This window comes from Hemibagrus wyckioides, linkage group LG04 (genome assembly GCF_019097595.1).
Source record: "Hemibagrus wyckioides isolate EC202008001 linkage group LG04, SWU_Hwy_1.0, whole genome shotgun sequence".
Lineage (NCBI taxonomy): Eukaryota > Metazoa > Chordata > Actinopteri > Siluriformes > Bagridae > Hemibagrus > Hemibagrus wyckioides.
The window spans coordinates 22,983,870-23,011,198 of NC_080713.1; the positions used below are offsets into that span (position 1 = coordinate 22,983,870).

The following is a 27,329-nucleotide window of genomic DNA, read 5'->3' on the forward strand; positions in this document are numbered from 1 at the left end:
TGAATATATAAGGCTTTGTGTTAAGAGCCTAGTCTGAATTTCTCTGCTTTAAGTCATACCTGGCTTGAATGTTGAATAAGGTTTACCGAGACTGAGCTTTTAATCTTCCACCAGAGAGGGACAGAATTAATAAATATGGAGATCTGTTAAAGATGCAAGAAAAACAACCGATTTCGATCACCTGCAAATCATTACTTTGTCATTCATATTCGCAGTAAGAGTACTAATTGGTGGAGCAGTGAAAGTGTGACTTTGTGTGATACTCATGTAAAATGAAGCCTTGCTACAGCTCAGCCCACTCTATTAATAAGCAGTTCTCTCGCTAGACTGGGGGATTAGACTGGAGAAAAGGTGTTAATGAAACTCCACTTTGCTTATTGAATTACTTCACTACACTTACTGTAATCAGTGTGATGAATTTGCCAGGGGAAACATGCCTGGCTTGTTGATGGATGGTCAGGCTGGCAGGGCTGTCGTTTGTGAACCTGAATCCAAGTTTTTTGGAAGGAAATTGATTTCCTTGTATAAATATGTAGTGATTGTTTTGTGGTGGTCAGATTCTGAGGTGAATTATTTATTTATGTTTATTGATCTATCTATCTATCTATCTATCTATCTATCTATCTATCTATCTATCTATCTATCTATCTATCTATCTATCTATCTATCTATCTATCTATCTATCTATCTATCTATCTATCTGACTGTTTTGTCTATCTATCTATCTATCTATCTATCTATCTATCTATCTATCTATCTATCTATCTATCTATCTATCTATCTGACTGTTTTGTCTATCTATCTATCTATCTATCTATCTATCTATCTATCTATCTATCTATCTATCTATCTATCTATCTATCTATCTATCTATCTATCTATCTATCTGACTGTTTTGTCTATCTATCTATCTATCTATCTATCTATCTATCTATCTATCTATCTATCTATCTATCTGACTGTTTTGTCTATCTATCTATCTATCTATCTATCTATCTATCTATCTATCTATCTATCTATCTATCTATCTATCTATCTATCTATCTGACTGTTTTGTCTATCTATCTATCTATCTATCTATCTATCTATCTATCTATCTATCTATCTATCTATCTATCTATCTATCTATCTATCTATCTATCTATCTGTTTTGTCTGCCCCTCTTTCTTTCTTTCTTTCTTTCTTTCTTTCTTTCTTTCTTTCTTTCTTTCTTTCTTTCTTTCTTTCTTTCTTTCTTTCTTTCTTTATTCTTTTTCATTCTTTAGTTAGTTAGTTAGTTATAATCCTCATTAAAAATTGAGGACAGAGTCAAGCCTTCTGTAAGACACAATGAATCATCAAACATTACTTTAAATTATTTATTTGTTTTACAAAACTAGAAACGTGTGTCATCAGAAATATCATAATGTATCCTGTATTACTGTTCAGTTACATATAATAGGATTCACAGTGAATTTTGTCTTGTCAAAGACTCTTGCAGGAATCCTAAATGTCAGATCCATTATGCCAATTAAGCATGCCAACCATTTTTTTTTCCAACACCTTTTAAATAAAAATTTGCACCTGAAAGACAATGTTACAGAGAGTTCTTTGCAGCTTACATGTCCTACTGTGTATTTAATGACTGAGGGACATATTTCAGCCTGGGTTTCCATCCTAATCCACATGGGTCGTTACTTCACACACTTTAATCAGCAACGGTTTCAGGGTTGTTATGGCAACAACTCACTATTGGCTAGTAACGTATAGATCTGTTCACCAGTACTCTCCTAGCATGCTCAGTAGATTTATAGAAAAGATGTCATGGTAAAGTGTCATGGATCTACATCTGTCTTTCTAGTATAGTAGATTTAATGGTGTGAATGTCTGTGTATGTGGGTTTTTTTGTGCAGGTTTGTGTTTGTGTGTGTGTGTGTAATTATTATTTATAGTAATGATTTTTAATAGATTATTATAATTATCTGGATTCAGATGTGTATCTGCATGTGTGTGTGTGTGTGTGTGTGTTTGTCCGTCTATGTGAGAGAGATACAGAGAGAGAGACAGACAGAGAGAATATTTATTAAGATGTGTATACATTTTCAATCATGTGTGTACATATATATGTGCTTATTAAAAAGAGTATAAGTGTGGGTTTGTGTGTGTGTGTGTGTGTGTGTGAAAGAGAGAGAGAGAGAGAGAGAGAGAGAGAGACAGAGAGAGAGAGAGAGAGAGAGAGAGGGAGACTATGATGCCTTGTATTTTTAGTTTCCCAGACTGTGCAGAGGAGGTGAGGAGACTGTTGAATATCAGCCCAGAACCTCAGCACCAGAGTGTGTGTGTGTGTGTGTGTGTTTGTGTTTGTGTGCATGTGTATGTATGTGTATTTGTGTGTACTGTATGTGGATGTGTGTCTGTCTGTTTAAATAGTGTAAAAATCTGTGTAAATGGAATAGAAACGACACTGTTGACCTTGTGAATTGTGTTTACACAATGTTTTAATTAATAACAATTAAGCAAAAAAAAAAAAGAATCGTTAAAGCTTTGACAATCACTGGTGGACATGTGGACGTGTTGCTAGTACGTGTTGCTAGCAGAATAACTTATAAAATAAAATAGAGATTGTATGTGATACTTTTATAACTGTTCCTACGCTATGTTCAGTGAATTCCTTTAAACGAATATCATATAAATATCATAATTTTAAATGATAGGTTTCATTTCATCTAGTAAAAAGCCTGAATGTTAACGCTCCTATTAATGCATTAACCACTACACAGTATGGCAGAAAGTTTCTGGACACCTGACCATCACACCCATATGCGGGCGTCTCCCAATGTTGGAAACACACAATTGTGAAGAAAGCTTTTTGTATGCTACAGTCTCCCGTCACTGGAACTAGAAGTCATAGCCCAAACCTTTTCCAGCAAGACTAAACAAGCTCCAAAGAGCCATTCAAAGAACTGGAGCGTCATGCGTAGAGCCCTGAACACAGCCCCTCTAAACACCTTTGGGATGTACTTTCACCCCAGACCTCCTTACCTGACATTAATGCCTGACTTCACTAATGCTTTTATGGATGAATGAGCAAATCCCTACAGCTATGCTCTAAAGTCTACCCAAAAGCCTTCCCAGAAGTGTGGATATATTTTTATAACAGCAAAAGAGGATTAAGTCTGGAACGAGACGTTCAAAAAGCACAAGTGAGTGTAATGATCAGGTATCCTACTGTATGTTTTTGTGTATTGCACAAAAAACCTCTCTCTCCTTTTAAATAAATAAACATCTTTTTAAATACCATCTGTAAAGATACTCTTTAAAGACAAGCAGGAAACCCCTGCTGTTACATTCACACCTCGTGTTCAATTCTTCTCCTGAGTTGTGTTGTTTAACAGAAAGGATATATGTGTGACATGACTACGAACTAAATGTTCTAATAGAACTGTAACAGTCTCGTTCTTCTGAACTTGCTCTTTCCAGGAGAAATGTGTAGTCTTGGCAAACCGCTGACCTTTTCACCTGCTGGAGATTGTGAACGAGAACAATGTAATTGTCTTTACACCGGCTCTTACATCGCCAAGATGTCCAGCAATGCTGACTCTAGCTATGTCCCATAATGTAATTTTGAATTAGTTTCAAAATCGGTAGCTTGGCATTCATTAAGGATGAGCAAAAAAGTAGCAAACATGAATGAACTCATTTTAAATTCAGCCGTCATGACCAATGATCACAAGAAGTAAATGGCAGCCTAGAAAATTAAGCAGGAAAAGCTTTTTGTGTGCATATGTAAAATTGAGGCAAAGCACCACGGAGAGCTGAGGTCCTAAGTGACAGTTATGAAGTGAATAGACAAAGAAAAGACCCTGACTTCAAGATGGGATAAGAGAAGAGACTTAACAAAATGTATACAGTTCAGTTATAGGTAACTATGTAGAAACTAAACAGGAAGTAGTGGATTGAGCAGTTCTTTAAAAAAAAAAACTACTGATTAAGTGCTGATTGAGTTTCCCCTTAGAGGGAGCATATTGTTTCATAAAAGCAAATTATTTCATTTTAATAGAGAATATTTGTTACTTATTGCTACATTGCAGTCTTGTACTTTTGTCCAGTCCTTTCTTTCTTTTGAGCTTGATGGGCACAGTGACCCCGTGTTCCTCTGAAGAGACCTATAATAATAATAATAATAATAATAATAATAATAATAATAATAATAATAATAATGGCAGTGGTGGCTCAAGTGTTTAAGGGTCTGGGTTGTTGATCGGAAGATCGAGGTTCAAGCCCCAGCACCACCAAGCCCCACTGCTGGGCAATTAAGGCCCTGAACCCTCTCTGCTCCAGGGGCGCTGTGTCAAAGCTGCCCCTGCACTCTGACATCAACTTCCTGAGCTGGGATATGGAAAGAAAAGAATTCCACTGTGCTGTAATGTATGTGTGGTGATAATAAAGGCTTCTTGCCTTCAGCTCTTCTAAAAAAATAAAAATTAATAATAATAATAATAATAATAATAATAATAATAATAATAATAATAATAATAATAATAATAATAATAATAATGAGGTACTGAAATAGTTTGAGGTATATAAGGAGATCTCCAAGAGATCAAGAATTCACTATTTGGACTGAAATGTGATCAGCAGTAGTTATTATGAAAGAGCCTCATTAGCAAATAGTTCTGAAGGAGAAATGCAAGACTCAGTAATTACTGCTTAGTTTGTGAACTCATAATTACTAAGAACATTACAAGTAATTTACTAGTTTGTGTTAAGATTGAAGGATACTGCTACAGCACCATTATGTTTTTAGATACCTTATTCATCCCAATGGGAAATTTACGAAATGGGAAATTTATGTTATGTTGCAAAAGTGACATTTTCAACAAAAAAAAGACATGTACGAAATCATCAGCCGAAATCTCCTAATCATAATTGGCCTGTTGAAGATTACAAGCCATATGTACGTAGTGTATATGAAACCCACAGTACAAAATATTACTTGCTCACAAAGCATCTGACATTATTTGATTTACTAAGCCTGTAGCTTAGCAACTGCCAACTAAATACACTCTGTGTCAGGCACATGCAGTTTTTTATTATTTCATGCAATGGTGGTCACCACACTGGACAGCTATTTAAAAGCTATTAATTTATGTAAGAATGGGTTTTAATGTTAAAGCTCCATGCTAGCCTCTTTAGTGATATACTAAGCCTGTAGCTTAGTAACCACCAACGAAACACACTCTGTATCAAGGACATGCTTTGATTTAATCCCTTCATGCATGGTGGACACTACAGCGGACAGCTATTTAAAGGTTATTATTATTTGTATAAGCACAGGTTTTATTATTCAGACTGCATGCTAGCGTCTTTATTAGATGATACTCAAAAACACCTCAGATCGCCACCTACTGGCAGGTAATTGTAAATAAATCAAAAGACATCTTGGGCAAAATTTTACGCTAGAGATTTCTGTTCAATCCTTCTGCAGTAAAGGACCTTTGCAGGTAAATAAAATATGATAATCACAAAAAGTAACATCTAAGGAACCATATATTTGTAATGTTTTTCAAATTTTGTTTTTGAATAAGCAGCAAATGCATCTGTATTAGCTGTAAATTCTTATAATATTATTAATTATTTATATTTACTCTGCACATAAGTCTTTTTCCATCGTGGGCTGGGTCACATACTTAACAATGCTTTCAAGAAAGAAAAGACCTCCTGACCTTGGAGGGATTTTTGTAGCCCTGGGGGTGAACTGGTTATTGATTTTATGGGTGGGGGTGGGAGAGAGTTGGTTGGGGAATTGATTACGAATACACAGTATTTTCTAGGGGCAATGGACTATAGTTACTGTTGTTGTTTTTGTAATAGTTGTAATATTTTACATAATGAAAAGATGCATTTTGATTTCTTTGATTTCCAAACAAGTCATTGTTCAGTCATTACAAACGCATGGTTGAATACTGTCCTCATGCTTTTATTTATTTATTTATTTATTTATTTATTTAATTTTATATTTTTATCATCCTTAACGAAAAACAAATCCATGTTAGCAAATAATAGTTACGTTGACTTAATCCATGGTTAATAGATGCTATGAAATGGTAAAATTGGTCAACCAGAGAGTGAATAATCAAATAATGCAAGAAATATGCTAATGTTAACCCTTTATGTCAGAACAGTGTAATATACCAATGAACTGCTTTTAATATGAAAAGACTTTATAATATTACTTTATAATATTTCTTAACCCTATACTTTCTTTTATATTCCAGCTGTAAAATATTGAAAATCCTGTGTATTTTTTTTCTTTCCAAAGCAACATCATTTGTGTTGTAAGTCTATCGGTATAAATTATAATTTATGTTTTTTAAATGTTTTTTATTTGCACATATTTTTAGTGTTGCAGTCAATGATCCTTGTACAAAATTTACTTCCGGACTGTTGATTAAGTACTTGACGCAGAGTCAGTGCAGAATGATGTAACATGTGTTTGTTAAATTTCTGTTTAAATATCAGATGGGCATGTCCTTGGTTAATTTGTTCATCATTCACTAAGTTGCATCGCTTTTCGGAAAGCACGCCCCACATTAAGTTGTGAAATGTGGCATTAAGTGGCAAATGTTTAGCATTTTTTAACATTCAAATCATGTTCTTAATTAAATCCACTGAATGATTTATCTTTTTTAGGCTTTGGCAACTGCTGCAGAAAACTTCCAGATGGCGCATCAGTGGAAGGATGAGTTTGACGTAAGTAATTCTTGATATCATGGTACATTATTAATAATAAGGTTGCAAGAAAACTCATTTTAGTCTTTGCTTCATTATTATTCACAGTGATGATACTAGTTTACAGACCATGTAAAGATTCTAGACATTTTTTCTATTGTAAAATAATAATAATAATAATAATAATAATAATAATAATAATAATATTTATTATTAAATTTAATAATATAAATTATTTATGATTCTTCTTCTTCTTCTTCTTCTTCTTCTTCTTCTTCTTCTTCTTCTTATTATTATTATTATTATTATTATTATTATTGTAATCTAAAGGTGTACTTCACAAGGAAATGTTGATATCCCTCAGAATTCATCACGGTATTGGCTTGTGGTTGCCATTTTGGTAAAAAATCTGTACTTCCCACAGACATAGCCTATGGAAGAAGGACTTATTCAAATTAGAAATTAAAAAAAGCATAAAAAGTCACTTGTTCTCCATGGCCACATGCCATCATATCCTGAGACAAACATCAACACAGCAAGCTCCAAGTCTGTTTTGTGTTTTTTATTTAATTCCATTCATTTTACCGACTCTTCTTTCACAGCAGCAGGTGTCTGAACATAATATGAGCAGGAGTATTTCAAGCTTTATCAGCTCTTTGTACTCATCACTGTTCTTAAACAGATAGCAACAGCATGTAACAACGTTAGAACAATTCCTTGAGGCCATCAGCTAGAAAAGAAAGAAAGAAAGAAAGAAAGAAAGAAAGAAAGAAAGAAAGAAAGAAAGAAAAAAGAAAGAAAGAAAGAAAGAAAGAAAAAAGAAAGAAAGAAAGAAAGAAAGAAAGAAAGAAAGAAAGAAAGAAAGAAAGAAAGAAAGAAGGACAGAAAGACAGAAAGAACAGGCAGTGTGAATGTACTGTGAGAACCAAAACATGTTCTCCAAACCCTTATGTGATATTTTTCCTCTCCATTTTGTGATCACATAATCACTCTCTCTAGAATGCACTTCACTAATATGATGCAAATGTTCATTTCTGAATCAGAGAGATTGCATTCAGTCTTGCAATAAAACTTAATGAATTCATACATTTTGTTTTAACAAGTCTGTCAGATCAGCAAACTGAGGTCGTCATCCCTGTTTTGTAGGAATGGGTTTTGAATTCCCTTCAAGTATTACTGGATATTATTCTAGGGCATGTATAAGGTCTTATTCTGTCTGTGCGGAAGCTTGTTCATTTTGGGCAACATGGCTAAAATCCTGTTAAGAAATAATACATACTGTATAGAAGGAATTTGGGATACTCCTGATAACTTCCTAAAAACAAGGTGCAGTCCAGACTTAATATCACAAACGGCTCAAAACTGACTGAAGGACTAAGCGAATGAATTATGGCTAGATGGTTGTATTCTTCATCATTTAAATTGCAAAAGGAGGAGAACTCCTTTTCTCACTGGACCACAGAAATGTGACATTTTATCTTTAAATATTTCTCTACAAAGTCTGGTATGAATTTTTCTTCATCTCTCCGTCTATGCCTGTCTATAAGCATGAACAATTGATGCTTTATTTTAGCTGCGATGTTGCTTTTCTCCCTGGTGACCATGGTTGAGCGTCTGAGCAGCACCATAAGATATAAAAATAGCTCTATTCCGTGTTGCTTAAGACAATACTAGCGCAATTGTAAAGGCCATGAATGTCCTCAGGTATGATATTAACTTGAAAGTCTTTTCTTGCTAAGATTCCATACACAATGTAAGGCTATTGTGTATATTTCATGCTCAAAGTTACATGTTACACTTTTATTAACCAGGTGTTCAACTCCGGACACTGGTATACGGTCCATTCTGATGCAGTGCCTCATTTTTAATATCTCATTCTTTTTGCTTTTTTGACATAGAGACGTGACATACACATGTCATAGACACGGCTTTGGCTTTGGTCTGGTCCATCTTCCACTAAACAAAAGTGATCTTATCAAGCACATATTTACGGTTACAGCGTAGGTGTGTTCAGCAGTTGTGTCTCAAGTCAAGTCAGGAAGCTTTTATTGTCATTTCAACCATATATAGTACACAGGACTGTACTATGTAAAGTGCATGTGTGGAAACAGTGAAAAACAGTACACTACAAAAATCCATAAGGTCCGAGAAGTGCACAGTTTTGTAATGAATTAAATGTCTTAAACATCAGACAGTATATCAGACTAAATAGCACATCAGACTACTACAGAACCAATAAAGCTGTTATTATTTTAAATATAGTAAGTAAGCAGCCTTTATTTGTCATATATACTTTACTGCACAGTGGAATTCTTTCTTCACATATCCCATCCTTGTAGGGTTGGGATAAGAGCACAGGGTCAGCCATGATGCAGCACCCCTGGAGCAGGGGGGGTTGCTCAAAGACCCAACAGGGGCAGCTTGGCAGTGCTGGGGCTTGAACCCTGATCAACAACCCAGAGCCTTAACCACTTGAGCTACCAGTATCTAGTAATGTGTAATACAGGCAGAGTTATGGAAGGGTTTGAAATCAAAATATGAATGAATTATAGCTACTTTCAAAATGCACGTAATCATGCATTGTTCTCAGTTTCATCAATTGCTCAGCCTACAGAATACACAGAGAATGTACTATACAATAGGTTGTTTTCTCATGGTTTTATTTGTGTTGCACCATGTCAGAGTAAATAGCCAGCTTGAAGATTTATTTGTACAGCATTTATAGTGTTTAACCTCATAGACAATGATCAAACCTCATGCCACAAAAGACAGAATGGGGCTGGGTACTTATATGTTGAAAAAGGATTAAACTCAATACAGTATATACAGCTACTTACCAGTAATTGGTGGCATACACCGCATTGCATAAGTATTCACTGTCAGGAATTGTATTAGTATTCTTGTCCGTCCAATTTTACAGAGCTTGTGCACATTTGGCAAGAAAAAATGAGCAGAAGCATTCAGGACCTATATGTGAGAATTAGATAAAGCAATGTTCCAGAAGACTTGCAGCTGTAATTGCAGCCAGAGTTGGTTCTAGACATCTTGAGACCCAGGGGAACCGAGAGGGTTATGCTTTTTTTTTGTTTAATTAACCTTCATGTGACAATAAAACGTATGGTAGATGTTAAACGTATTATGTAGATCTCAAAGAGGTGATTATTTATGTAAGGCACTGTTTCGGTGACATATTGAATGCTTCCAGAACAAACCATCACCTTTTTCACTTATGCCTGTCTGGTTTTCCCATGGCTGAAGTCTGGCAACTCTATCCTCTGTCCAAATAATTCCCGTATATAAAGTAAACATACAGTATATTCTTTTTTTTTTTATCATAATAAAACAAATAAATTTACTATTATTATTTAACTATGTGGTAGCTCAAGTGGTTAAGGCTCTGGATCGTTGACCAGGGTTCAGGCACCAGCACCAGCACTGCCAAGCTGCCACTGTTGGGCCCTTGAGAAACCCATCCTGTTCCAGGGGCAGTGCATCATAGCTGACCCTGTGCTCTGACCCCAAGTCTCAAGGATAAGATATGCGAAGAAAGAATTTCACTGTGCAGTAATGTATATGTGACAAATAAAGACAACTTAAATAAATATATTGTTTGTCTTTGGTCGTGCCTTTTCACAGTCCAGACACAAAATAGACAAACAAAAACACTGATCTTAATGATAATGATGCATCAATAGAGAGATTATTTTTTATTTGTTTTATTTATTTATTTATTTATTTATTTATTTTAAAGAATAGCATGTGCCTTGGTATGTATACAAACATTTCATTTTTTTCCCCATTCAATTATTTTTCATTTTTTTAAGAAGAAAAGGGAAGGAGAACCTCAGTGTATGTGCAACTCCATTGGATTACAGATTATAGAATAAAGATTGATCGCCAACCACAAATCAATCACAAACCAGCACTATATGTACCTGCATTTTCTGATGGATATCAAAACTTCCTTTTGAACATAGCCATCTATAGCAAGTGTGTGTGTAGTTGTGTGTGTGTGTGTGTGTGTGTGTTAAAACTATATAAAACCCTTGTCTGTTTCTTTCCCATGCAGAGTAATGATATAGTCTATTATAATGCCAAGGACAATGTAAGTAAAAACTTTGTATTTCAAATTTGTATTCTCATTTCTGTTCATATTATGATCCTATTTTTTTTCCACTAATCATTAGTGCATGCTGCTTATTACTTTAGCTTGAAGCTTTTGCTTACCAGCTTGAAGATGTATGGATGTACAAGCAAACTGAAAACTAAAAATACATAAAGCATATGTTCCACTCTGTCTAGACTATACATTTTCTCAATATGTCTTATATCACACCTGCCAATTAGCATAATGACAGAGAAACTACATGGGGAGAACTGATGCAGAATTAGTCGTACTACGAGGAGCTAGGGCGATGCACAGCTGGAGTGCCTAGTTAGAAGGTGTGAGTGCTATTCTGAGTAGTTAATGAGTGTCCAGTGGATTCTCTGGCACGGATCGGCTCGTTAGTGTCATATAAGGAGTGTTTTCTTTTTTTTTCTTCACCATTATGCCATGTGTAAACTGTATGGTGTGTTGGTGCTGATGTCATTTTGTGAAATTAAACACAATTCTGATAATACTTCTCTGAATTTATTCACCTTCCAGCTTGATGCCAATGAAACCACAGGAAGGAAAAACCAGATCCGACCGGAATTTAAAGAAGATCTGTTTTTCAAAAACCGCCTCATCTCCTACAACCACACAGCTGTGCACATCCCTACAGACATATACGATGGCTGTGAGTACTAGCATGTCTAAATCATCTGGAAATGCTTTGCTTTTATAAACACTGACATCGGTGTGTTACACAGATGAACGGTTTAGAGAAGAAAAATGACGCTGGCTCCATTTTAACAGCTGTCAGTCTGTACGACACACATGAACTGATTCTGCATAGACTATGTAGGGTGCTGCAGCTCTGGAAAAAAAAATAAGAGACCACTGCAAAATAATCAGTTTCTTAGGTTTTTTTCCTCCAGGTTCATGTATTGGTGAGATGAACAGTTTTGTTTCATTTTTTTTTTTTGTGAACTGCTGACAATATTTCTGCTAAATTCTAAATATAAGTATTGTTATTTAGAGTGTATATTTAAAGGAAATGACAACACATCAAAATAACCCCAGATCATGCAGTATTTGCAGAGATATAACTCAAATAAAACAAAATGCAGGTAATTTGTAAACAAATTGTGTTAATGCTTTGGCTAAATAACATTAAGAAATCAGTATTTGGTGGAATAACCCCGATTTGCGTGCGTTTTGGCTCCATGCTCCCACCAGTTTTTCACATTGCTGTTGGGGAACTTTATACCACTCTTTTTGCAAAAGAGCAAACAGCTCAGATTTGCTTGATGGTTTGTGACCATCCATCCTCCTCTTGATGACATTCCAGAGGTTTTCAGTAGGGTTCAAATCTGGAGATTGGGCAGTGGTGTCTTATTTTTTTCCAGAGCTGTATATATACGGATGAGCCATCATTTTTTGGGGGTCCTGACCCGCACAGTGGACCTAGGAGACCCAATCTGGGCCTGCCAAAAGTCTACAGTCTCACACTTTGTTTGAGAAAAGAAATACCAATTTTGGTGGTATTTTTATTATTTAGATTATAAATTATATTTATTATTTTGATTATAAGTGAATCAAGAATTACAAGCAGATTGTAAGTTGTATGTAAATTCTCTTCTTGTCTGTTACTGACTGATAAAAAGAGTATGAGAAACTACAAGAAAATGCCCTTAAACATGTCATTGGTTCTTATCCAAACTAATTTTCACTTCTTCTTGTGGAATGAATCTTTTCATATTCTACTTATTATACTGAGATACTCAGATTTGTGGACCACTGGCCTGTTAAAAGTTTAGCACATTTAGTGACATGTGAAAGATGTTTTCAAATCTGGCAACAGGTCAGGAAATCGATCTCTGGACTTCCTGAAAAGAATAGTCTGAAGCTTGCCTGCGCTGGTCTGCATCAGGTGTGAAAGCTGTACAAACTGCATGCTGAGTAATGTGATTGTTCGAATGATCACATTACATCCTGTTTAAGTGATGGTCAGCATCGGACATATAATGCCTTATTGGTTTATAAAACCTGCTGTTTATAGGATTGGAGCTGTAATTTAGCTCAGCTTTGTTATTTATTTTACAAGTGCACATGAAAACGTACATCTTCAGCCAGCCGTTTTCGGTATATTACTAGAGGTTGAAATTTATATTCCTACCATTTGACGAGGAAAAAAAACCCCTTAACATAGAATTCCTACAAAGCTCCTCTGTGGCTTCTACGGCTTATCACAGCATCTGCAGTAAACAAAGTAGCACTTATTACCTTTAAATGTGTTATGCTGTAATTATATATATAAGTATTTGCTTTAGATAAATCATCTTAAGGACATATTAGCTTCTACCATCTATAACACTGTCTGTACAGATCGTGTTTGAGGAGCACTGACTATCTACTTCTGTGGTCATTTCGAATGCAGTATTACACAAGAATCACTCCTAAACTGAGAACATCTGTGGTGATCTATGAATAGTTATAAAGCTATAAAAGTTATGAGTATATAATGAGGGTATGTAGTAACTTAGAGGTGTTGGGCTACAGATTGGAAGGTTGTGAGTTCAACTTCCAGGTCCACCAAGCTGCCACTGCTGGGCCCCTTAACAAAGCCTTTAAGTCTCAGTTGCTCATCTGTATAAAATGAGATAAAAATGTAAGTCACTCTGGATAGGGATGTCTGCCAATGCTGTAAATGCAATCAAACCAAATATATTGGGAAGCATTTCAACAATTCTGCTCTAGGAAATAGTTTCAGGTATTGTGTTGGTGTGTTACTGGTTTCATGTTTCATGGGGTGTGTGATTAGGTAGAGGCAAAGCTATTAGGTTGGCCAGACTAGGGAGGCACTATTTCAGCTCGATTTGCCTGCTGGGGTAGCGTCTGGCCCTGCAGCGTAAGGCATCTCTTCCATGCTGACCTTGCCCTGCACCTGCAAATGCACTCACAACCTCTCTCTCTCTCTCTCTCTCTCTCTCTCTCTCTCTGTCTCTCCTCTCTTTCACACACACACACACATACACACACACACAAACTTATGGGAGACATGAACTTAGATAATTACTACACGTTACTTGACATTAACTAATCATTAGTGCTTCATTATAAAGCAGCGCTATAAATGTGTTCATCTATAAATCATTTTATTTTTGTAGAGTTTAGACTTAATTTTCATTATCATTTCTATCGAAACAGTTAATTCATCTGGACTTATATGCTGGATGCTTACATAATTTAAGATTAATAATAAACTGATTAAAAATGTTGAAAGAAAAAGTCTATTTGTTGATACGGTTTCTTTTTCTGTAATGATATGTTTATTTAATATTTACAGAATTAAATATATCTCTGTTGTCACTGCTTTGTAAAAGGTAATATGTTTTTTCTAGCATGGGGGTGTTCAGGACAGAGGAGTTTTCACTTTATTCTTCTGTAATAACACTAACATGTTTTATGGATGTTTCACAATATTAAATAATATAACTATAAATGGGGAAAACATCACACACACACACACACACACAGGGTGGTATGATGCAACTTCACCCATCATGTTTTATTCCTTATTTGGTCTGCGTTGTTCATGTGAGTCCTGTGCTCTTGTTTATTACTCATTACTCATAACTTATCTTCTTCTTTGTCCTTGTTCATCTGCTCATTTTATACTAACTTTAAGTTTGCAAATGGTTCCAGTGTCTGCTAGATTTATTAACCTGTTCACTTGAGTTATCAGTGACTAATGGAAAAGTCCAGATAGAGTGTACACACACTCATGACCTGCTGCCTCTGGCTCCACTGTGAGACCAGAAGAGAGCAATTGCAGACATCACAGCAGGCAGCAGTAGCAGTGCAATGATGATCCTAAGTACTGGTGAACATTATTAACACTTCAGAAATTAGCAAACGCCAGAAGGCATGCTTTGGCCTTCTTGTTTTTAGGTTATTTCTTATTTTCACAGGCATGTGGTGATATAAACTACTCACTGACTTATCATTTTACTGGCCTAAACCAATGCTCAGTAATACAGGAGTATATATCAAACAGTATATACTAATGTATCTGCATCCCAATGCCTTATTTTTGCATTTACTGTTATGATTATTGAATCTTTTATTTAGGGGTTGTGGTAGCTTAGTGTTTAAGGTGTTGGAGTACTGATTAGAAGGGTGTGGCTTTGAATCCCAGGTCCACCAAGGTGCCACTGCTGGGCCCCTGAGTAGGGCCCTTAACCCTCAGTTGCATAAAAGTGGCTCTGGATAAGGGTGTCTGCAAAATGTAAATAAATCGTTAAACAAAAGCTTTCAATTTTTAACAATTATCTTAATCACTTACTAGTTTTTACCTCTTACTATAAGTAAATGGTTTATTACTGCTTTTCGGTCAGACGCTCTATCAGACATGCTACATTTTGATATTTAGCAGGTTATCACTTTGCAAAAAGAAAGGAGGTTGTTATCTTATCTTAGAAACCTCACTCATCTACATCATTGTGATATACACCTGATCATATAACACTGCAGAGGTTATCCACTTTCAATATAACACTTTGTACATGATATAGCATTCTATATAAACCATTAAAACAATCGAAATCTAATCTAATGGTTCAAAAATAAATGGATTATAGACCAATTTATCTAAGAGACATTTTAATGCATAAATTTACACTTGCAAATGATGACTCCAGGCCTCATTCTCTGGATATGAATAAGCAAAAATATAATAATAATAATTTACCTTCACATATGGAAGCTATTGAGTTACGCTAGAAGATGTGCCTCTCAGGTTAAGTGGCTAATGCAAAATGTAATAATTAGCGGACTAAATACATCCTATAAAGTTGCTCTTACAGGATGAATCCACTCACTAATCATCAAATTATACTTTTATGTGTAATGTAATGATATATGGCTTGGCTTAAAGCAATTTAATTCTTATGAAATAATGAATTTAAAGAAATAGCATTCTAGAGCTATCTTCCATCTTGCATTTCTAATGGAAGAACGGATAGAGCAAAAGGACGGTACAGTGATGCCTCTGTTACACCTGTTGAATATTGTATTACTTTAGTATCAGCACATATGTAATGCTCAGAAATACTGCATGAACTATTGTGCAATGTTGATTTGCCAAGTCTAATTATTTCCTGTCGTGGTTCTCTGCTGCATCATTTGTCCCTGAGCATATGCGATTCCGCCTCTCCAGCTTGTACAACATAGCTGCATGCACAAGTACTAACACTGCCAGGACTGCAAATAAAATAAACTCAACAAGTTATATAAGGAATGCAGAGTGTGACAAAGCAATAGCGTAGGAGTGCGAGGTGCAATTGTGCCAGTGTTGGCAACAGTCTGACCTTGGGTCAGGAAGAGGCGTGTGTGGAATGAGTCTGAGGCACGCATGGAGCTTTTTCAGAAGGGAAATGGGAAAAGGTGGCGAACATTCAAGTACAAGGGTAAAGTTAATTGTCTTTAAGAGTGTGTGTGTGTGAGAGAGAGAGAGAGAGAGAGAGAGAGAGAGAGAGAGAAAGAAAAGGATGCTGCTTGCAAATGCATAAAAGAGAAGAAGGAGAATTGTACTCTGTAGACTCGTGTATGTGTGTGAGGGAGAAAGAAAGAAAGAAAGAAAGAAAGAAAGAAAGAAAGAAAGAAAGAAAGAAAGAAAGAAAGAAAGAACGCGAGGCATCCTGTTTAAAAGTAAGGAAGGAGTATTGTATTCTGTGTGTGTGTGTGAGTGTGAGAGAGAGAGAGAAAGAAAGAAAAGGATGCTGCTTGCAAATGCATAAAAGAAAAGAAGGAGAATTGTACTCTGTACACTCGTGTATGTGTGTGAGGGAGAAAGAAAGAAAGAAAGAAAGAAAGAAAGAAAGAAAGAACGCGAGGCATCCTGTTTAAAAGTAAGGAAGGAGTATTGTATTCTGTGTGTGTGTGTGTGTGTGTGAGTGTGAGAGAGAGAGAGAGAGAGAGAGAGACAGAGAGAGAGAGAAAGAAAGAAAGAAAGAAAGAAAGAAAGAAAGAATGTGATGCATACTGCTTGCAAATGCATAAAAGAGAAGAATGAGAATTGTACTGTGTGTGTGTGTGTGTGTGTACATGGGCTTTAAAGGATGTTGCCAGATGTCAATCAGAGCCTGAGCGGATAGTGATTCTAATCCATAAACATTCAAAGCCAAGTACATACATCAACCCCTGTTACACACACACACACACACACACATATATATATATATATATATATATATACAGAGTGAAATAGCTCAGACCCATGCCTCCCGCAGGGGAGAAAATTGGATTTTCTAGGATAAAGTGGCACGTCGTTTAGGGGAGAGAAGGAGTGTGTGTGCTTGCACTGCCACGCTCTAAAGAAGCAACAAAATCTCCCTGTCATTAAGAGAGACAACACTGAATGAAACAGCCACAGGAAATGGTTTTCTCCGGGAGGGCAAGAGAGCAAAAAAGGGAAATGGGATTTAATGGGTATAAAGTGAGTTTGGAGTGGCAACAATACAGAATAAAAATCTTCCTTTTGCATCATACTGCAAGTGAACTCCTGTAATTTCACTGGAACCTCTTTGAGATTCCTCGTGTGTTGCCATGTTGATGATTGTTGCGTTTGTGCTGATGAAACTTAAACACACTTATCATTTCAACTACACCCCTACATGCCATGCAACCTCATTTCTGTGCTGATTTATCCAACATATTTGCTCCATGATCAAGCTTTCCTGGTGTTTAAAAGCCAGAAAGATGCATAGATCATAGCAAACCCCCCTTCATATCTTTCACATCCTCGGCCAGTCTATGAAAATAAATTGTTACTGCGGCGGCAACACTGAATTTTGTATGGTTCATTAGCTTTAATGTTGACACATAGACCGTTTTCCCTCTCCGATGAGCATATTCTTTAGCAGCACTTCCAGCAGGCTTGCCAGCGCATGGCCTTTTCAGAGAGATGAGAGATTTGATAAGATGATTATAGGTTTCCATGGTTCCCGCGCTAGTGATTCAATAAAGTCGATCAGCGAGTTTGTACCGCTGGAGCTGTAGAGCCCTGTGCGGATAATGTAGAATTATCCTGTTCACACACACACACACACACACACACACATACTCAGGTGTAACTTACATCTCTATGTCTTCTTTCACTCATTCACTGGATAACTGCCCTTGTGAGTATGGAGACAACTGCACCTTCAAGAACATATTTTTCTTCCCCGCTGTCTTCAGGAAAGTGTTTGTGAAACTCAGGATGGTCAGAATAAATTTCACTGAATACACTGTAAAATATGATGACCCAATTACTTTTCTTTAGCTGTTAAGTTAAAAAAAGTTTTAAGTTAAAAAAAAAATAAAACATAAAGTAATGAATTTTTATGACTATTTAAGAGAACAAAGGTAATCTTTAAATTTACTCACATTTTAAGGCAGTAGGTGAACTTTTGTTTCTAAGTTTAACCATCCTGAAATGTCTAACAGTCTATATTTACATGAAGTGAGAAAGGACGGAAGGAAGGAAGAAATGGATGGGAAGGAAGGAAGGAAGAAATGGATGGGAAGGAAGGAAGAAAAGAACAAATGGATGGGAAGGAAGGAAGGAAGGAAGAACGGAAGAACGGAAGAAAGGAAGGAAGGAAGGAAGGAAGGAAGGAAGGAAGGAAGGAAGAAATGGATGGGAAGGAAGGAAGGAAGAAATGGATGGGAAGGAAGGAAGAAAAGAAGAAATGGATGGGAAGGAAGGAAGGAAGAACGGAAGAAAGGAAGGAAGGAAGGAAGGAAGGAAGGAAGGAAGGAAGAAATGGATGGGAAGGAAGGAAGGAAGGAATGAAGGAAGGAGGGAAGGAAGAAATGGATGGGAAGGAAGGAAGGAAGGAAGAAATGGATGGGAAGGAAGGAAGGAAGAAATGGATGGGAAGGAAGGAAGGAAGGAAGGAAGGAAGGAAGGAAGAATTGGATGGGAAGGAAGGAAGGAAGAAAGGAAGGAAGGAATGGATGGGAAGGAAGGAAGGAAGGAAGGAAGGAAGGAAGGAAGGAAGAAACAGATGGGAAGGAAGGAAGGAAGGAAGGAAGGAAGGAAGGAAGGAAGGAAGGAAGAAATGGATGGGAAGGAAGGAAGGAAGGAAGGAAGGAAGGAAGGAAGGAAGGAAGGAAGGAAGGAAGGAAGGAAGGAAGGAAGGAAGGAAGGAAGGAAGGAAGAAATGGATGGGAAGGAAGGAAGAAAAGAAGAAATGGATGGGAAGGAAGGAAGGAAGGAAGGAAGGAAGGAAGGAAGGAAGGAAGAACGGAAGAAAGGAAGGAAGGAAGGAAGGAAGGAAGGAAAGAAGGAAGGAAGGAAGGAAGGAAGGAAGAAATGGATGGGAAGGAAGGAAGGAAGAAATGGATGGGAAGGAAGGAAGAAAAGAAGAAATGGATGGGAAGGAAGGAAGAACGGAAGAAAGGAAGGAAGGAAGGAAGGAAGGAAGGAAGGAAGGAAGGAAGAAATGGATGGGAAGGAAGGAAGGAATGAAGGAAGGAGGGAAGGAAGAAATGGATGGGAAGGAAGGAAGGAAGGAAGAAATGGATGGGAAGGAAGGAAGGAGGGAAGGAAGGAAGGAAGAAATGGATGGGAAGGAAGGAAGGAAGGAAGGAAGAATTGGATGGGAAGGAAGGAAGGAAGAAAGGAAGGAAGGAATGGATGGGAAGGAAGGAAGGAAGGACGGAAGGAAGAAACAGATGGGAAGGAAGGAAGGAAGGAAGGAAGGAAGGAAGGAAGAAATGGATGGGAAGGAAGGAAGGAAGGAAGGAAGGAAGGAAGGAAGGAAGGAAGAAATGGATGGGAAGGAAGGAAAGAAGGAAGGAAGGAAGGAAGGAAGGAAGGAAGGAAGGAAGAAATGGATGGGAAGGAGGGAAGGAAGGAAGAAATAGAAGGAAGGAAGGAAGGAAGGAAGGAAGGAAGGAAGGAAGGAAGGAAGGAAGGAAGAAATGGATGGGAAGGAAGGAAGAAAGGAAGGAAAGAATGGATGGGAAGGAAGGAAGGAAGGAATAGATGGGAAGGAAGGAAGGAAGGAAGGAAGGAAGGAAGGAAGGAAGGAAGAAATGGATGGGAAAGAAGGAAGGAAGGAAGGAATGAAGAAAGAATGAAGAAAGAAAGAAAGAAAGAAAGAAAGAAAGAAAGAAAGAAAGAAAATTCATATTTCTAAATTCATAATGCTTTCTGTGTGTGTGTGTGTGTGTGTGTGTGTGTATTTATTGTCTACATGGGCTTTAGAGGATGTTGCCAGATGTTGCTGAGGTAATTTCCTATTTTACAGGTTGCTCCTTAGTGACTTCATTACTGTCCCTATCAGCCATATCAGTGTTTTTTTTTTTATCCTCCTCTAGGAAAATTACAGAACAAATTACCATCTGATTTTCACTAAACTCACCTGTTGTCTGATATCACCATGAAACTATCATAAAAGTATAAAAAAATAAACTATTATTCCCCCCAGACTTTGCTTTTGTGCCTTAGAATGCCTGAAAATATGATGAGTGCAGCTGCGAGGTCATCAGAGACTTCAAATGTGTCTCCGAGGAGGAAACTCCTGCTCCTGTGATCATTTTGTAGCTGTTTGGATGTGAGATTTTTATCACTGACGAGATTTATGACCCACATCCCTCCGATTTCTAAATGATTTTTGCTCAAACACATGTCAGCTATGGAATACTTACGTTCAACCCTAAAACACACTAGCAATACATTCTCGATTCTGATTGGTTAGAAGTTTTCCATAACAGCAGCTTGGTTTACATGAATGTTAAATTATCAGATTTTTATAGTAACAGCTAATTCATAGGGAATGTGTGCAGTGGAGGATATAATAAGGAAATATTAAGCATTATTGGAAGTTTGGCACTCTGTAACTTCCTGTTCCTGAAATACAAGCCCTTACAATCTAACATAAAAAATGTTTGTGTGTTTTTCTTTTTTTTTTATACAGTATATTACTTCCTAACAGAGTTTTTAGACTAATAATATTTTTAGTCCCTGACCTAGTGAACCAGTAATGATCTTTCAACGACTTCTGTGAGTTTCTTATGCCACATGTAATGTAAATGTAAATGAAAGGTACATCTATATGCTTAGCGTTTCTGATACAAGAAAACAGAAATATTTACTTCTGTCCTTTTTGTTTGTGTCTAGCCACCATTGTGTTAAATGAACTGAACTGGACTGAAGCACTGGAGGATATCTTTAAGAAGAACAAGGAAGAAGACCCAACTTTACTCTGGCAAGTGTTTGGCAGCGCTACAGGGCTGGCTCGCTACTACCCTGGTATGCTTTTCCTTCTCTGTGTGTGTGTGTGTGTGTGTGTGTGTAACAGGGGTTGATGGTGTATGTGTGTGGCATGTTTGTATTTATCTATTTACATACCAGGTATTATGAAGAACTTATGGAAACCATTTAGGAAAATGTCTTAAGAAACATTTACTAAAGACTCTATCGCAAATCTGGTTTAGTCTGCATTGCCAAGTACAGGAGTACAGATGTGTGAATGTGTGAGGCCCTTTACAGCACATGTGGGTGGGGTTGGTTGGGTGGTATGATTGTGACAGCAAGGCTAAACTTCCATGTCTTTCAAAGAAGTTATTCTTTTTGGCATCCACATCAGATTCTCTGATATTTGTTATTTGTGCAAATCTTGTACGGAGTACTTACCAAGTGGTTTAAGGGGGAAAGTCTTAAATTCTTTAAAAAATAAAATAAAATAAAATAAAATAAAATAAAATAAAATAAAATAAAATAAAATAAATACACAAAATGGCCTGAAGAAAGGAGACTTGAGCTGATTTTTTTTCTAGCTCAGACCATATATTTTTGCAGCTTATGTCAGGAGATTACAATATGGCGTTTATATTTATAGACATATAATATCAACATTTGAGCTGATGCTTTTCTACCCACTTTGGTAGGATGCTTTGAACATCTGTGCACATCTGTAAAACATAGTCAGTGCATGTCAAATTTAATGTATCAAAAATGTAGCAAAAAATACCATTGGAGGACAAGCTAAAAGTTAGACTAAATGCATATTCTCTTGTCAAGTACATTACACAAAAGGACAGGTGACAGACTGTATGATTAGTGTGTGTTTATTTGCTTTTAAGCATTTCTGTTACCATATTTGGTAATTGATTAGAAGTCATGTAGAGAATTATGGATTTGAAACACTTAAGCAAATTAACAATTACAAATGCAGTTGCATATCTGTTGTGTATCTGCTATGGCATCCATGAATCCTTCTGCTACAATGCACTGCTCAAGACTAATATTTTCTCTGTCACGTTATTGATAGATATTACTTTTTACCCTCCCTTGCAGTATCCTCACCTGCCATCACGAGGGCCAGTCTTATCAATAACCCAGTCTCGCTGTGTCTTACTTGTAAATACGATGTGATGTAATGCTCTGGCTTAAATGACACTGACATTTTACTATTAAATTATATGCTATCAGCTCAGCAGAGTGCTCACTAAAGACCCCTGCGCTCTAATGATGATGGAGTAGAGAAGCGATGAAGCACTCAGCTTATTTCAATTACTTTCAGGTTCCTCATTAGTGGCTCTTTAGTTTAAAGTCTGCATATAAATTGTGCATACCTATTTTAAACCTTTGTCTAAATTATTAAGAATGTAAATGTTATTTTAGAAGGATGGAGAAATTGTGTGCCTGCTATGCTAATTTTGGTGTGTGTGTGTGTGAGTGAGTGTTCAACTCATTAATCACAGCCTCATTAAATTTGACAGGGCATTACTATGGCGCACACTTACACACACACATACACATACACACACACACACACACACATCTAATATAAACTACTGTATTTTTTAAATAAAAGTTGCAAGTATTCACAAGCAATAAAAAGGTCAGATCTACTCACACCTCACACATGAACACATTCAGTGACAGCAATTCTTTTGAGGTTAATACATGTCTTATAACACACACACACATACACATGCACACACATAGGCAGAGACATAGGCACAGAACCACAACACACACACACACACACGAACACAGCTAGCTCTTTATTATTTAGAGCAGTGTGTTGGATTGTACACTCACTAGCCTGGCAGTAATTGCTCAGCTCCATCTGCTTACTTTTATTCCATCATGGGAAAAAATAATTAACCAAATTTTTAGTAATAATTTCTGATGTAAATGCAGGAAATATCTTCTGGATCTTTGTAGCAACTATGCATTTTGCATTTTAATGCATGCTGGTTTGAAGAGAAATTAATCTCCATGTCTAAATGCTACTATTAGTCGTTGGTATGTAATTATTCTCAGCTTCATTTTCACATCTCATGCATATTAATGTGCAGCATTATGCAGGAAATATGTTAACATGTTCAATCCTGCAGCTCTGCTCATTAATTATTATATGCTACACAATACAGCATCCCTATTAAGCAACGAAAATCTTCTAGGGTCTTGTAGATGACATTACATGTATTATTTCTTAATATATGATCTTATTTGTTATAAGGTTTATTTTGACAAATTGCCATTTAAAAATCTCCTTTTGCTTTTAGCCTCACCGTGGAAGGATGCCAGGAAAACGCCAAGTAAAGTTGACCTATACGATGTCCGCCGCAGACCCTGGTACCTACTTCAACATTTGCAGTTGTTTTTGAGTGCTAGGACTGCACAACAAACTTCATTGTACATTGTAAAGCCTCAGATTACTTTTATTTTAATAAATGGTGAACCTGTGATGAGTAATGCCTGAATAGATTAAGTCTGATTTACTAAAATCAATAATGCATAAGCCACAGAAAACCTGTAATGATTAAAATGCTCAGAAAAACACAACAAAAACTTGCTAAAGCCAGTATTGAAAAGCCATTTGTGATAAAAAAAAAACAAAACAAAAAATAAAACAGCCATATTATGCAGTCCTGAGCCATGTGTTTGATAGTTTTGTAACATTCACATGAATTATTTGTTGAAAACCAAATGCACCTTGCTCTGGTGTCAGTACTGAAGTATTCTTCCTGTTGTTTTATTCAGGTATGTTCAGGGCGCCGCCTCGCCTAAGGACATGCTCATTCTGGTGGACGCGTGAGTGGGTTTCATATTAGTACATTATTCTGTTTCAGACCATGACTGCTCTTTTTTTCTCCTGTTTGTCTGTCTCTAAAGAGGCTGTATGAGGCTGAACAGGGCTCAGCTGCTGAAGTGTGTGTACAGGCGCTTGTTCAGGTGTCATGTCTATCGATGTGTTTCAGGAGCGGGAGCGTGTCTGGATTAACTCTGAAACTCATCCGAACGTCGGTCAGTGAGATGCTGGAGACTCTCTCAGACGATGACTATGTCAACGTAGTGTTTGTAAGTGGGCGTTCGAGTCTGTGTGTACGGTTAAATCTGCCATTTCCATCACAAAGGCAGAATAGTATGATGGAAATTTTTTTTATCATACGATTAATTCAAGTCACGGTATGCTAGAGCATAGTAGAGTATGTTACACACTATCGTTCTATTGCTGTGCAATGTATCAGAAAAAAAATAGTTACGCTTTCATAGGTATGTGTGTGGTGTGTCTGAATCTGTGAGAAGGACAAGGTGAAGGATGGAGGTGAAATAATGAAATATGGATCTGGCTTCAGTGTGCCACTTGAAAACAAGCCCTTAATGAAAAGGCTGCTTCAGCGGGTGGATGTGCTGAATTGGAGGTGGGCGGCTCAAGCGAATGCTGAGAGATCAGGCACAGAGTGAGCTGAGGAAATGCCCATCTATCATTTCACTGAAAGAAAGCCTACAAAACTTGGCAGCCTGTGGCAGCGGAAAGTTCTGCAGGATTAATCAGAGCTCCACTTCCTTCTCTTTTGACTTGCGCTGAAGCCGAGCCACTGTCGGACACATTCTCCCAGAATTTGACAGATCTGACATGCTTATTGGGAATTTGACACCCTTAGTAGACAAGCTGATGTTATGACATTTGTAGTTTCAAATGTCATGTTCAATTCATATACTTTACAACAAGAATAAGAATTTTTTTCATCTTCTTTTTCCTTGGGATTTTCAGAAAGATTGCTTTGCACTACTGCTTCAGTGCATTGACAGAGTGTATGCTGTTTGAGATTTGTCAGCTGACTTCAGGAAGTGTGTGTGTTTGTGTGTGTGTCTAAGCTCAGACAAGTTGTGTTGATCATGCTTATTTAGTATAGATGAGGAAAAATCTAGAGGAACAGGTGCTGTATGTGTGTGTGTGTGTGTGTGTAGGTGAAGGTAAACAGACAGCTAAGTGGATGCTTGATTTTTTCCTTTAGTGAAGGATAATTAATAAACGTCTATAGCAGCCTTGGTTTGTTGTAGCTATAGTGAAGATTGTAGATCTCTGGTGCAGGCTGCAGGGCTAAAGTGACGGATATAAGACTCTGGTGTAGGGTGTTGGGTTCAGATGTTATGTTTGGGGCTCAAACCGTGATGTATGGCGATGGATTTAGGTGCTGTTGCAGAAGATTTCATCACTCACGGCATTAGCACTCGTTGAAAGAGCAGCCTGATGACACTGTGTCAGTCTGGAAGCCTCGGTGGCCTTAAGGCCCCCCTCCATTATCCATCCATCACACGCGACCACAATTGATCAGGAGGCACACATAATGGATTATCTATACAAGAGAACACACATCCTCAGTAAACTCCATACATATTCAGGATACATAGATAACAGGTCTCATGTGCAAATTACGCGCTGAATCTAAAACGACTATAGTACTGATCGTGTCAACTTACCGAGTTTTAAAATTTACCCAAATAACAACAAGGATGTGAAATGTCTTTTGAGTAATTTGACCAATCAGAAGCACAGCTGTTATCTAGTTAGAACAGGAATCTTGGATGTCAGTGTCTGTTGCATTATAGCTTGGCATGGACACAGAAACACACATCTGTCCTGAATTTGGCTGACTGTCAGTGTTGTCAAGCGTGTGTCTGAGCACAAATGCAGCACCTAGTCAACTATTTTGGCAGGGAATATTTTATTTGCTTGCTATTGTGTAAACAGAATCATGTGAGTTTTTTAAGCATCAGATCTTATATAAACACTATCTATCTATCTATCTATCTATCTATCTATCTATCTATCTATCTATCTATCTATCTATCTATCTATCTATCTATCTAAATTGTTTGTTTTTAGGGCTGCCTTGAATAATCTATTTCACATAACAGTGTTTACATATAGTCCACAAGACAAAATACTAATTGAATTTACTCAAATTAACCAGTTCAAAAGTTTTCACACACTGATTCTTAATATCTTAATGTGTATTGAAAGATTTTTTTTTATCTTTTAATGTTTTGGGATAGTTTTTCATGAGTCACATTGTTTATCCTGAGCATTAACACTGCCCACAGTTCTTCAGAAAATTCCTTCAGGTCCTGCAAATTTTTTTTCCCCTGCATCTTATGCATATTTGAGCCCTTTCCATATATAGGCTATATGATTTTGAGATCTATGACGGCTATTACAGAAAAGGTGCAAACATTCACTGAAGCTCAAGACGGCAACATGATACATTAGGAGCCAGGGGCGTTTAAGATGATGATCAGTATGATTTGTTATTATTTTGTTTAGAGATCTAAATTTGCTTGATAGATGCTTGATAGTTTGCAGAGAGTCAATAAAGGCATGAATACAAATTTACAGAATATAATTGCAAACTATTTTGCGATCTCAGTAAGGCACCGATTGTCTTCTGATTAAAATCAGTAGCACTTCTCTGGTTTACTTCTAACTTTCCCAAGATACACTTTATCTCCTTAAAAAGTAAACAGTCTAGCCTCCCCTAATTCCCCTTTTCCCTTTTCACATAGTGTTCTTCAGAGATTAGTCCTTTGGTCTTTTCCTGTTTCACATCATTAGACATAACAAAATCTACTTTGCATCTCAACTGAATGTTTACTTCCCGCCAGTGTGGCAATGAGTTCGAAAGCTGAAATGTCCATACACCTTATTATTTTATTATATTAACGTTTTATTTGGGGATATTAATTATTCTGGTTCTTATTAAATTATTAGGGATAGAAGTACTGAATGTACCAAAAAACTTTTAATTCTTAGGATATTTTGTTTTTCTTCTTGTTATTATTTTCCTGCTATAAATGAGTTATCATTTATTTATTTATTTATTTATTTATTTATTTATTTATTTATTTATTTCCATACACGTTATTATTCATTTTATTAGGGGTTTATTATTATTATTATTATTATTATTATTATTATTATTATTATTATTATTACATTTTTAAGGATCAAAATACTGAATGTGCCGAAAAAATTTTTAATTGTTTTTTTCTTCTTGTTATTATGTTTCTGCTTAAAATTATTGATGCAGAGAAACTGTAAGCTATAGAGGCATACATAAAAGTAGGTAGTACTCCTTCCTGCTACTCAGGCAAGCAAAATGGACCTGATTGGCCTAATGGTAGTGGTATAGCGCAAGGTTTTACATTTTGCACAAGATCTCATTAACAGTAAGTCCAACA

The 27,329-nt window shown here is 36.6% G+C and overlaps 1 protein-coding gene across 4 annotated transcripts in view; it reads left to right on the top strand.

The window, feature by feature from the left end:
• LOC131351885 (voltage-dependent calcium channel subunit alpha-2/delta-1) overlaps positions 1-27,329 on the top strand; it is a 99,655-nt gene that overhangs the window by 33,012 nt on the left and 39,314 nt on the right. For all 4 annotated transcript variants that reach the window (XM_058387573.1, XM_058387569.1, XM_058387570.1 and 1 more), the window contains exons 4-10: positions 6,673-6,732; positions 10,781-10,816; positions 11,360-11,492; positions 20,970-21,101; positions 23,369-23,438; positions 23,847-23,897; positions 24,065-24,164. In XM_058387573.1, coding sequence (XP_058243556.1) covers positions 6,673-6,732; positions 10,781-10,816; positions 11,360-11,492; positions 20,970-21,101; positions 23,369-23,438; positions 23,847-23,897; positions 24,065-24,164 — 582 coding nt within the window. The remainder of the gene's footprint in view (positions 1-6,672; positions 6,733-10,780; positions 10,817-11,359; positions 11,493-20,969; positions 21,102-23,368; positions 23,439-23,846; positions 23,898-24,064; positions 24,165-27,329) is intronic.